Source organism: Plectropomus leopardus, chromosome 2 (assembly GCF_008729295.1).
Source record: "Plectropomus leopardus isolate mb chromosome 2, YSFRI_Pleo_2.0, whole genome shotgun sequence".
Lineage (NCBI taxonomy): Eukaryota > Metazoa > Chordata > Actinopteri > Perciformes > Serranidae > Plectropomus > Plectropomus leopardus.
Window position 1 is genome coordinate 28014279 of NC_056464.1, and position 13302 is coordinate 28027580.

Genomic DNA, 13302 nt, shown 5'->3' on the forward strand with positions numbered 1-13302 from the left:
CTCAGTTTTTGGATTCTTCATTCATTGTGGGGGCATGCGAGAAAAATAAAATGTTCTTGATAAATTTGATTTTAAACAACATGACTTGACATTGATTTAAATGGTGATTTGATGGGTGAAATATTCCTTTAAGTGTTACTTTAAAGGTACTAGGCTTGTAACATTTGGACAGAGTCAGACCAGCGGTTTTTCCCTGCGCCGAGTCGTAACGATAACTGTATCTTCTCATCTAATGCTCTGCAAGAAAATGAACAAGGACTTTTTTCCAAAATTCATTTCATTTAGGTTCCCAGGGCAGCCCTGAAAAACATGGCATCTTGGGATGAATTTTCACTCAGTGGGGGCATCACAAAAACTTTAAAAAGTGATTTCTGAATTGTTTAAAAGGAGTTTTGAGAATTTAGGGGATCAATGAGCAAGCCTTAAGGCTGGGTAAAAGTTAAGCTGTACTTGGCTTCTATTTAAGGTCACAGTTTGGCTTCATGTGTGCTTAAAGTTCTACAAAGTTAAAGTATGAAATCCTTAAATCAAGCTCTTTGTATTTGAACGTTTAAAATCTCTTCAGTCGTAACTCTTTCCATCATATATATACTGTAAGCTAAAACAAAAACTGATATCATACACGATATATTTGGATCATTGACTTCATCATATACAGTAGTTAAATATAGTCCATTTGAAATTAAAAACACAGATATCGTATAGCTAAATAAATATACACTCCTGTCTTTTTTTTCTTTTTTTTTGCTGTGTGTTCATGCTGTTCCAAATGCTAAAAGGCACCAGGGTTTCTGAAGAGAGTTAGCTGATCTGGAACAAAAGCTTTGTATGATACGTAACACCTCGACAGATCATGATATGAAATGTCACCTGCAGTCTAAGGCCTTAAAGCACTCTTTTTGTTTCATATTACACCATGATGAACAGTTCAGAGTGCAGCTGGTTCAGGATGAGATAATCTGACTGTCCTCTTTTGTGCGTCTCATGAAAAAAAATTCATATTTGTGTAAAAATAATTATTTGTCATGTATATCTTGATGCATTCCTAACAGACAATCATGCCTTTTTTTCTGTACAGCTGCAGCTCTGTGTGTGTGTGTGTGTGTGTGTGTGTGTGTGTGTGTGTGTGAATGAAGAGGAAGCAACAGGAAAAAACTAATTCACCATCATGGTAGCACTAACAGATGACCCTGTTTAGTCCTGATTATTCATAGAAATTATTAATGTTAAACTGAATTCCTGAACATCGTTCAAGGATTTTGTTCAGATATGTGTGAAGTTAAAATCAAAAAAGCTAATTTAACTCGATCAGTGTGATTCCAACTCACATGTATTCTGTATATTTAGTACCGTTATAAACGCCAGGCTCTGTGCTGAGCAGCCCTGTAGTGTGTTCCCACTGAGGTGATAGTGCTCCCTTTGCATTGACCAGTTCTTTTTTCCCCTTTTTAGAGCTCACGCACACTGAAGCAGCATCTAGTGGCCTCCTGCAGCGTGGCCGCCCCCTGTTGTCCAGTCGATGATGATGAAGCTCAGACTCATTACCATGAAGGAGACACCCAGAGCAGCAAAACAAAGAGCCTGAAAACAAGGGGAGAAAGCCCATAAGTACTAAAAAATTAAAATAAAATAATAATAATAATAATTATAATAATAACAACATCTATATCGCACCTTTAAAAACAGAGTTTACAAAGTGCTTTGGCAAACAAAGCAAAAGCAGATATTGAATATATAAAAGGCAAAACAGCTAAAGAAAGCCAAGCAGCAGGACAAATAATGCAAGATGCAAGAAAGCAAAATGTCAATGTAAAAAAATACAAATAAATAGACCATAAACAATAAAAGCAATTAAGGCAACAAAAAGACAAAAACAAGGAAATAAAGCAAATAAAATATAACTAAAATAGGGACAATTATAAATAAATAAATAAATAAAAAGACAAAGTAAATCTATAGAAGTGGGTTTTAAGAAATGATTTAACAGAAATCACTGATTCTGCGAGCCTTATCTCCTCAGGCAGATCGTTCCAAAGCAAGGGGCCCTGATGGCAAAGGCGCAGTCACCTTTAGTTTTAAGCTTTGACTTTGGAACGGCCAGAAGGGCCCCACCTGAAGATCCAAGGCTGCGAACTGCCTCATATGGGGTCAACATTTCTGATATGTAGTTTGAGGCCAGACCCAGACCGGCTTTAAAAGTTATCAGTAAAATGTTTAAATTAATTTTAAAACTAACAGGAAGCCATCGGAGAGAAGCCAGGATTTAAGTGATGTGATGTCATCTGTTAGAACCAGTAAGAAGCTTCGGTCACGTGATTATCAGTGACAAAAGCCTGTATCACACAGTAATCATCAAATTAGCACAATGAATGACAGAAGAGAGAAAGATTTTAAGGCCTCACCAGGATCTTAGGAACAGAGTTCATGGGTTCGTCATCTTTGGGAACGATGCGGATGTAAAAGACAGCAGGGAAGATGAAAATGAGGCAGGGAGCCGACGTTGCACCTGTAAAGTGAATGAGAAAGGACATTTTTCACTTGTTTTCACAGGCCACAAATTGTTGCCAAGCACAACAAGATATAGGTTTTACATTAGAGGAACCTTTAAAAAAATGCATGAATATCATTTAATCAAATTAAGATGACGTTTTATAGTAATTATGTTGACTGGATAATTCATTAAAGGGATAAAGAAATACTACAATACTTGGTCCAGTAATTCCATCAATTACTGTGATTTCAGTTTTGCATTTTATTTGCCCATTAATATACCACAAGTCTTGGTGTCCACTTAGTTTATTTCTCTATCTTTTTCTATTAATATATAACTACATGAAACTATCCAAAATTTTCATGAGGAGGACACTGTTAAATGTTGTGATGAATACAGTGATAGAGGTGACGTAACGGTGCTAGAAATTGGGGAAAATGTAAGTGAAATCTGATTTTTCACCTGTTTTTTAACTTTATTATTTTTTTTAACAATAAAAATAAATTCTCAGATTGTGAGCCCTAACAATACACAAAGGCTGCTGTAAACAGCTCTGTATATGGCGCCATCTGCCTACACGTGTTTTGTCAAAGCAGAATCTGTTGCTTTGAAGATGCCCTTGGCCTTGGCAGTCCTTTGACTTAAATGTTTTTAACTTTGACCTCTGACATGTGACACATGAGGACAGAGCGTGACGATAATATTGACTTTGTCCATAGTGCAAACACGCACTGGTCACGTTTTTTTTTTTTAGTTTTGCTTTTTATGTTTGTTTTTTTGTGCATCGGGAACAAGAGAGCTCAAAACAGCACAAACACTGCCATGTCAAACAGGAGCATTCAGCCTGTAAACAGAGACAGAATAAGTAACCCATAATCACAGCAAATGTAGAATATCAAATACAGCCAAATAAAAGTGGATTAATAAGACCTTTAAGAAATATTATCTGTTGTTTTCAGTCGTTTTCCTGATGTTATTTGTCAAGTTATGACATTGATTTGTATGTTTGATACTTGTCTACAACTTTTCAGTGTTTTATGGTGATGATGTTTCTTGGGGAAAAAAAAATCTAAATATTGAAAAGAGGAGCCAATGACATAAAAAGCCTCAGAAGGCCTTGTACAGTCTTGTAATTAATTGATACTGTCCAGAACATCCATGTTTTTTATGTTTATGTCCAGTGCAGTCACTAACCAATGATGCCGAAGATGCCCAAAATGTTGGGAGCAAATATCACCAGCATGTTGATGAGGGTGAGCAGGAGGAGGGCAATGGCAATGTGACGCAACCAGTTGAAAGACTTGGTGGGGAACAACATTTGCTGGATGGCTCTACGTACCTGTGGACAGACAATAGAGAGAGGATTCAATGAGGACATGATACCACAGTATTGTATTTAGTGAGCACCACACCAAACAAATCAACAATAAACTTACAGGGAACAACACGATAGGGACGGTCAGCGTCACAGCTGTGAGGACGGCCACTCGCACACACAGGATCAGAGTGTCGTAAGGGTCGATTCGGCTGTAAGTGTGCAGCAGTTCAGGCTCTACATTGTCTATAGAAACAATGGAAACATATACACAGAGAAAAAAACTTCACTATAATAAAGTTTTCTCATATTTCATATCACATGTGTTCAATAGGTCTATTTGTGTTTCTGTTGTTGTATTGCCTTCTGTGTATTCCATTTCTGCGTTTGTTTGACAAAGCACTTTGTAAACTCTTACTAAAGAGTTATTATTATTATTTTTAATTGTATTATTATTATTATTATTATTATTAGTAGTAGTAGTAGTAGTAGTAGTAATAAGTAGTATTCTCCTCACCACAAGAGGGAGCTTGGACTCTATGTGTAATAAGTGAAACAAACACTGTTCAAAGCTGTTTGTCTTCAATGCAAAAAAAAGGCTAACTATCAATACTAAATATTATTATATCCCTAAACAACATACAGTGAATCAAAACCCTAAATTAGGAAATTTGTTGTGTGCCAAGTCCTAGTTGACTTTCTCTTGAAAATTTGAAATGATTAGCTATCTTATCTGTTTGCTGCCACTGTATTTTGTTACAAAATATATAAATATACATAAAACATATAAAAATATCAATAAGTATTTGTAAAAGTTATATTAGGGCAAGATTTCTGTTTTTAATATTGAATAAAATAAAAGGGATCAGAAAGATCTGAATTTGGAAATCCTGTATTTTGTTGTCCAGGATCAACTAATCTATCTTGTTCCTTTTTTTTAAGTAACACTGAATTGGACCATCCTGATTCAGAGACAAACTTTTTAAAATTTCCAAAATTAAATAACCAGTGCTCTAAATACGACTGTATATTCATATCACTAAATTTGACCTGTTTAAAAGTTTTATTGTGTTTTGTTTCTGAAATCCACCTTGAGTCGCCCTGGAATCAGGATAATCCCAATTTTTATAACCCTGCCCTACCTACTTAAACATTTTGAAGAACACACACTGAAGGTTTGATCCACATCAAAACCTAAACTGGATTATGTGATCTAATCCGATTACAGATTCCTTTTTTCTTTTCAACAACTTATTTTCAAGATTTGATCCCTTAGCCACAAACCAATCAGATTATGTCTGATTCAACTTGATTCAGACAAGATTATTTTTTCTTTTAATCAGGTCACCAGTGGGAAATTGTCTATGTGTGGAGGAAGTAAAAAATGTTCCCCAGTAAAATCTAAACTTTATTCTGAGTGAGCAAACCATCCCTATAAACCTGCACTCATCAACAATAACTGAAGGTGGTGCTCTACTATTTTTTTTAACAAAGGAATTTCTGGATAATGGTGTCTCTAAAGTAGTTATTTTCAACTACCCAGTGGAATAATTTGCATGGTGATGCTTTAACATTTCAAGACAAAGACAGCAACAAAAGCCTTTTTGATATCATCACCATGAACTATTCCCTTTTTTTTTTTTTTAACAAAAAGCATCTTTCAGCTCTACTGCCTTTAAAGTCAAAGCCATACTTGTTTTGCTTTATTGTGTATCTTCTGACAACAAGAAATATTCATGAATGCATTGACTATCTGATTTTTGCATAAACATTATTATTTTTCACTGATATTGTGTGTATTGTGACACAAACTCCAAAATAGTGCCAGGGACAACTGCTCTCACCGTAAAAGGTCAGGTAGCCAAAGAGCGCTGCCAGGAAGTACATGCTGTACATGACAAGGATGGAAATGTTGGACACCTTCTGCATCTTCCTCTGCGTGGGACTGAAATCACAGAGTTGAGAGTTGCATGAGTGCCACATTCGGCAGTGACATGTTATAAAATATTTGCAGGTTAAAGAGGGGTGACTCACTTGCGGAGCTCGGTGTAAATGGGGAGGACCTCAGGGTGGCAAACAAAGGCGAAAGCCAAGATGGGAACAGTGTATGCTGTCTGTGAAGAACACATTAACATGTGACTTTCTATGATTAGCAGTACAAGCAAGCCTCCTAGAGTAAGTGTGGGAACTCTGGAGACTTCAACATTTGTGACCTTAATGATTTAAAACAACTGCCTACCTGTGAGTTCATTGTGAACATGCGTGGGGAGCAGTGGGAGTCATCGTCCTCGTGAACTAGGCCATTGTTGTACTCGTGGCCGTGGCTCGAGACATTCAGGCTGTAGTGGGCGGCAGTGCTGTTGGTTGAGAACTCCTCGAACGGGCAGGGAATCTGAAACTTTTTGTAGATAACCTGCAAGACATGAAATAAATTAAAAAAAAACAAAAACATATGTGTATATCCAAAGAAAAGCAGTGGTGGACGGTATCAAAGTACATTTATTTAAATACTGTAATGAAGTGCAGTTTTTGAGTATCTGTACTTGACTTGAGTTTTTTTTTTTTTTTTTAAAAACCTATGGCTTTAATTGTGCTACATTTAGAAGACAAATATTGTACTTTTGACTTTTGAAGGATTTCATTACTTGTTATATTTGCTTTAAAGTCAGTGGATGATATTTTCTTTTTTTAATGCTGAGGTTCATAAATCCACATCAAACTGTTTGTAGTGTCAACAGTGGTTCATTTTTGGACTTAATAAATGGGTGGATATTTGCCCCAAATTAAACAACATTTTTGGTTGTGAATTCACACTATTTTCAGCACCATTTTTCTATCCGGCCGAGTTGCTGTTGAAGCTACAGGTGTGCAACTGGGATGTTAGGTTGTTTATTAGAAGCTGCATTTACAGCATTTTTATTATTTGCAAGACAAGGCATTGGGATAATAGGATGAGGGTTTTTTTGCATTTAGTTAGTTGAAACAGAGAGACAAGCGACAAGGACTGCAGCTAAATTCAAAAGGAGGTCCTTTTGTCAGTTTCTGTTTCTGTGTGCATATAAAGGCTTTGCAGCAAATTGTATTGTGACAATACTCAACAATTATATATATTTTTTAAAAAGTAGTTTGAATACTTGATTTTTCTTTTTTTAAAGCAAGTACTCCAGTACTTAAGCTCAAGTGATAATTTAACTCAGCAACTTTCATTTTTATTGGAGAAATATTTGACGAGGAGTATCTATACTTTGACCTAAGTAGTTTTGTACTTTGTTCCACACTAAAGAAAAGACATAGGCATGAAGGGATGTGTCAATTTCAGTAAATTAAAAAAGCTAAAAAAGCTAAAGCTTTCAAGCTAAAAAAAAAAAGAAAAAAAGACATTTCACATCATATTAGTGTGACTCAGGCTTTGAGTACTTTGGTTTTACTCTCAACCTTTGATGTGTGTTAAGCAGCTCCTATATTCGCCTTATCAAACATAGCCGCATACCACTGAAAATAGAGACGAGGGTGGGAACGAGACGGGGTGGGAAAATGTAAGCAACATGTGTGCCAAGATGACACGCCAGAACAAATGAGCCTCCTTGTGAAGAGTCACAGTGGTGATGTGCCACTATGTGAGCCGGACCCACTTACCGCAGAAAGAAAAAACACCATACAGCTGAGAGAAAATCCGCTGGTATAGCCAAGGTAACCTGAAAATAAAGAGGAGGAGACAGTCATTGTTAAAGCTCCTGATCCATTTGGCCTTCACATGATGTTATTGTGAGCCATATTAGTTACATAAGAACTCCACAGAGCTTACAGTCAAAAGGTTTCCTACTGTTCTATAAATGAGGCTTCTGCAAAAATGCCCCCAAAATGCCCTCATCAGGAGACCTCACAGCCCTGTGACACCAGGAGGAGCATATTTATTTCATGTATTAATGAATAGCTGAGACTGGAATAAAGGGAAAATAATGTCTAATTGGCCCCCTGCTGTTTCCACTACCAGAGATGGGATAAAGATAGACACTAATTGCTTGACTTTAAGGTAACTGCTCAATCAAACTGTTATTATCTATGTTGGCTCAGAGTCAAAAGAAAACAGCCCTAATGAGCAAGATAGAAAATGTTTCATTAAAAAAAAATTAGCTAATTTAAAATGGGTAATCAATTGGAATTTAATGTAGAACACTTTGAAAACTGCTCAACTACTTCAAATAAATTAACCAAAGTTTAGGGATCTGAACACTAGCTAATGTGTTTTACAACAAGCTTGAGTTAAAACATAGGCAGAGAGGTGCAAGGACATCATTCATGTGTAATCTTGTAACCATACTTTCATGTTCAGTAGTGTTCTCTGGCCCTTCTGGCTTGTTAGTAAGCAGCAGACTACAGTTTATCATGTTTCATCTTTAATAATTCACACCAATACAAGAAGAAAGTGGACGTCCAGTTCTTCTGTTTACCCAACAACAACACATGTTAAACTGAGTCTGTTACACTATAACCTGTCCTCACTAACAACGGCAGGTAGGAACTAATGTTACCTTTACTCTCCCTTGAGGCCAGGGGGACATTAAATAGCAACATTAAGGCACACATGAAAACATAGAAATAAAATAATAGCTCAAGTGCTATAACTGAGAGAGGAATAGTTATGGTATAATATAATACAAAGTAACTTTAAGTCCAAAATAATTTAAAAAAAAGGATGTATGTATATACACACTTTATGTGCACAGTGACAGGTCATCAGTATACATTGGCATGCAGGGCATACTTGACTCCACTGTTTATAAAAAACTATCATTTATTAGTGTGAATGCTCACATCATACCAGTTGTGAGTTATTGCTCTTGGTGTGGACTGTTACTGTCATGTCCATTTTTTTATTACATGATGTGCCTCTTTCACACAAGTTGCAACAGACAAGTAGATAGTCTATTAAACAGATGGTTCTCTGTGGAAGAAAGAAATGTCTCAGTTTGTAGTTACTCACCGAGCTGTTTCATTAAAGCCAGGGGCAGGATGATACTGGCAGAGACCATGATGACCAGGTAGTTTCCATTCAAGTACCACAGACTGTTTGGAGAAAAAAATATTGTTTACTTTGCTGAGCTCAATATTTCAAACACTGGCACAGAGACATAGCGCACAGAGAGACGGAGACAAAAACAGAGTGGAAAAAGTGTTAGATGGTAAGGAATAGGTTGATGCATTTAGTGAAACTGTTGGTACTACATTTTCTAAAAGCACTTCAAACACAAGGTTGTTAAATTCTAGTGGTCCAAATGGTTGATGTGTGTGGCGTTTTGCCAGACCGACAGCGACCTGCTGGGAACATCTTTGGCCTCGAGAATGTGGAAAAAACGCGTCTGCTTATGTTGGTCTCAACAGCAGTACTGAAACAGACTATTACATAACAATGATGATTTATGCGACAGTTCACAGTTGCAGGGAGGGAAGAAACAGTGGAGACTAAACAACACAGCACTGAAAACGTCAGTAAATATTACCACTGTCAGCTCATTCCATCACACCATTGCCATCTCTGTCCCTTTCTTTTTCTATTTTTTCTTTCTTTTTTCATTACCATCCCCTGAAATCATCTCTAATACTCAACCATAAGACCCAAACTAGTTTCCAGCTTAAAGGCATTGTTTTAACAGTTTTGGATTGTGTGTGGATGAACTAACATATCCAGTCTTAGCACCTCAGTCCAATAGGGGGGACCATGTTGTTGTACCATCATCTGCGATATATGGGTCCCAAACACACACACCCATTAAACAAACCTCGTGCAAATGCCCTTCATAAAACATGACTCCCTTATGTTCTCTATAAACCCTGTACAACATGTACTGTATGCTCTTAACACATGTGGACATGTTGATGCTGGGATGCAGTCAGGGTGTCTGGCTCGATGTCACGGTGAGCTGTGTCGAACTGTCACAGTGACCTCATCACAGAAATATATCCCAACTGCTTGTCCTAGCTTAACTTGAATTTCAAAGGTAGGAAAAATCCTATTATCATATTACAGAAGCCATTCCTAAACTCATGGCTGTACTTCTTACCTTATCTTAACCTTCTGAAACTTGAGCAAACTGGTTTGACTTCTTTCAAAAACATTGGAAAGCAATGAACAACAAGAAACGACCCAAAAAATTAGCTAGAAAACATACAAGAAAATTATCTGAAAATTATTTTAAATAAATGACTGAGTAAATCAATTGATCAATAAATACATAAATAAATGGGAAAAAAGTAGAAAGAACAAACAAGGCAAACAACACTTGGAATATGCGCTTAAAAATTATAATAATTATGTAACATAATCTTAAATTTTTGTTTTCCCTGTATAATTTTTTTCCATTTACCCAAGACATTGTTCCCTAGCTCTTTAAAAAATAATTTTCTAAATTTACTCCTTTCTTGCAATTTGTGGAACATTTCTTACCAAGATTGTCATTGCCATTTTCCCTTCTTGTTTTTTGAAGAAATCGCATTAATTTGCTCACAGTTCAGGGTTCAAGGTTTAAGTACTTGTGAAAGGTGTCTGAAAGTGGAACAATAAAGGTGATATTCCTTCAGCTTCCAGAGGGTTAACTTATGAAATACTGACCAATACTTTTAATTTTATTCTTCAATCAGTACACCTTTTGTCCGCCTGTATACATGTTTAGAATGAAGCGGTAAGCTACTTGAGATGGACAAGCCAAAATATCAACAGTTTTCACTTGCCATTGGCTAGCTAGTTAGCTACCATAGTCCATAAAAGCCACAGCTGTTCAAGTTTAGATATGAGGAGTTAACTTTGTTGACAGAGGAAAGGGAAATCTTTCAGAGTTCCAGTAATGACGCATTTGCCTTAATATAGTAACAAGACTTGATGGAAACCACGTAGCATTGGCTGGACTTTCTAGGTTAAGCTTTGAAACCTGAGAAAATTGGCTTGACTTCTTTCAAACACATGGGAAGACATCAACAAGTAACTTATTATTATGTCACATAGTTTTAAAGGACACAGTCTATCTCATCCTGATTTAGGAGTCCTAGATTGGAAAGTCCCTAAGGTACGGTGGTTCTATTATAGCCAAAATCCTATCCTATATACGATAGGACTTTTTGGTAAAAGAAGATAGAAAACATGTTTCTGCAAAACCAACGACCCTAAAAGTCATTCTAAATTGAGATAAGAGAGTATTTCAGACTTAAGTCTCTGTAATGACGCATTTGACTTAATATAGAAACAAGACTTGATGGAAACCACGCAGCTTTGGCTGGACTTTCTAGGTTAAGCTTTGAAACCTGAGAAAATTGGCTTGATTTCTTTTAAACACATCAGAAGACTTGACTGAGCAACTTATTATTACGTCACATAATTTTAAATATGGATTTCTAAGAATTATAAACATAGTTTTCTGGACATTTTATCCTTTTTTGGATAATATCTAATAACGTCTCGCGGCTAATTTTCAAGTCATTTTCTTGTCACCTTTTACTAACTTTTTTTGTATGTTTGTTTTCTGCAATTTTCCAGAAATTTCTTATCAAGTTGCTCTTTGCCTTTTTCCCACGTTTTCAAAAGAAGTCAAACCAATTTTCTCAGGTTTCATAGATTTTAATGCCTGTGAAAGGCATCTATGAAAGACACGGCACAACAACACTAATGATCCAGGATCCAAAGGGTTAAGGTTTGCAGGTAGAGTAACAAATTTCTTGCACAGGAAGAACTTCACATGTATTTATTGGGAATGGTGATCAGATGAATGATCCCAGAGGGAAAGATGTTACCAGCAGAAACAGTGTAAACAGTAGTGTAACTTCATCACTCACTCACTCACTCACTAGCTGTGTTTGAAACCGTCCCCTCATTCACTCACTCACTATTCACTATGTAGTGTGTATTAAATAGTGCACTATATAAGGAATAACCAAACGAGATTTCGGACACTACATTGGATTATTTTTCCCCCTGAAATACACGTATTGCAATGTAGTAGACGGGACTTAAATGTAGGGTACATCGTATGCACACTCAAATTTTCTGTGCATTGCAGGCATTTTATAGTGCACTAGTGGATGAAATTAGCAGCAGAGAATTCGAACACCACTACCAAATGGCGAACACAATATATAGTGCACTATATCCGTGATAGGGGACGATTTCGAACACAGCTACTCACTCACCCAGTGACTTTTGTGTGTACGTCTGGCCTCGGCTTTTTGTGGTCCAGCTATTTCTCTTGATTATAATTACTCCCAGCATAATTGCTATGGTAAACAGATGATATGTTGTTCTTTGTAGTCATGTGACAGGAGTCATTTTAGTCCTCGAGAGGATCTACCAGTTTAACTTAATGGATTATAAAAGACAGACTCTCCTTGTGTGTTTTAATCTGTGGCAGTTATGGTAAATCTCGAACATCAGTAGCTTTAGACCTGAAAATGAGCACCAGCAACAGGAAGCTTATGGACATGATTATCAAACCATTAATGTTCGCTGTCTCCTAAATCCTGTGTATAGAACAGTCTTTGTGTCCTACAGCCCCCTTTTTAAACTGCTAATCCTGATATTCTTAACCTTCTGAACGAGACACCAGTTAGATCAGCTGTCTGCCATGACCCGCACAAGTGATCTATGAGACTAGCTCGCTCCCCCCTCGCTCAATGTGTGTGGAGGAGCCCTTGAATGCAGAGTAAGTCTCATGAATCACATGTCATGACCTCTTTGGACATTTGTCCAGTAGGTCATTTCAGACTATCAGTTTTCAAATGTGAAGAGAAATGCAGCTGCTGTGACTCTATCCAGTGTTGCAATGCATGGCCTAATTATCAAATATGGAAACTGTGTGGTCAAAAAAGGCCTGCCTGCATCATATTAATGTAAACTGCACCACCAGAGAGCACTAACAGGTCTTTATTTTATTTTATTTTATTTTATTTTAGTGTTTATTATTAAAATGCAAAATGTCACAATCAGTGCATATTTTGGTCACAGTTTTTTTTTTTAAATAATCAAATTTAGGGGATCCTTATGTGTTATGTGTTTATGTTAAAAAAAAGAAGCATCAGTTGACAAATCATTCTCTTTTTTTTTTTTTTTCAGGTTTCATAGGTTTTAATGCCTGTGAAAAGCGTCTGAACGCGGCACAACAGCATTGATGTTTTTCCAGGTTCTGAAGGGTTAAGCTTTGCGGGTAGTTCTATATTGGTATATTGGTATTAGCATAAGACATTTAGTACACATTTGGAACCAGGTCTTTATTTAGTCAAGTCTCACAGCAGTCAAGTCCAAGTCCTTGCCCTCGAATTCAGTCTCAGGACTGCTGCAGTGAATTCCTGCTACTTCCAAATATCTGACCTTCTCCCTGTGTGACCACACAAGCCCGCAATCCCCCCACCCCGACTACCCACCCCTCACTCCACCCTGTTCTCCTGACGCCACAGATCTGAACAGCAAGAGGCATGCTGAGTGGAAATGAACAGTGTGTGTGTTTCGGTTGCT

The 13302-nt window shown here is 36.9% G+C and overlaps 1 protein-coding gene across 2 annotated transcripts in view; it reads right to left on the bottom strand.

Annotated features, from left to right (window-relative positions):
- slc38a3b (solute carrier family 38 member 3b) overlaps positions 1–13302 on the bottom strand; it is a 35170-nt gene continuing 21868 nt past the window's right edge. For both annotated transcript variants that reach the window (XM_042507282.1, XM_042507290.1), the window contains 9 exons: positions 8791–8873; positions 7443–7501; positions 6046–6219; positions 5841–5920; positions 5651–5751; positions 3928–4052; positions 3686–3830; positions 2403–2506; positions 1–1581 (listed from right to left, as the gene is read on the bottom strand). In XM_042507282.1, the coding sequence (XP_042363216.1) occupies positions 1477–1581; positions 2403–2506; positions 3686–3830; positions 3928–4052; positions 5651–5751; positions 5841–5920; positions 6046–6219; positions 7443–7501; positions 8791–8873 (976 nt within the window). In that variant the 3' untranslated portion in view covers positions 1–1476. The remainder of the gene's footprint in view (positions 1582–2402; positions 2507–3685; positions 3831–3927; positions 4053–5650; positions 5752–5840; positions 5921–6045; positions 6220–7442; positions 7502–8790; positions 8874–13302) is intronic.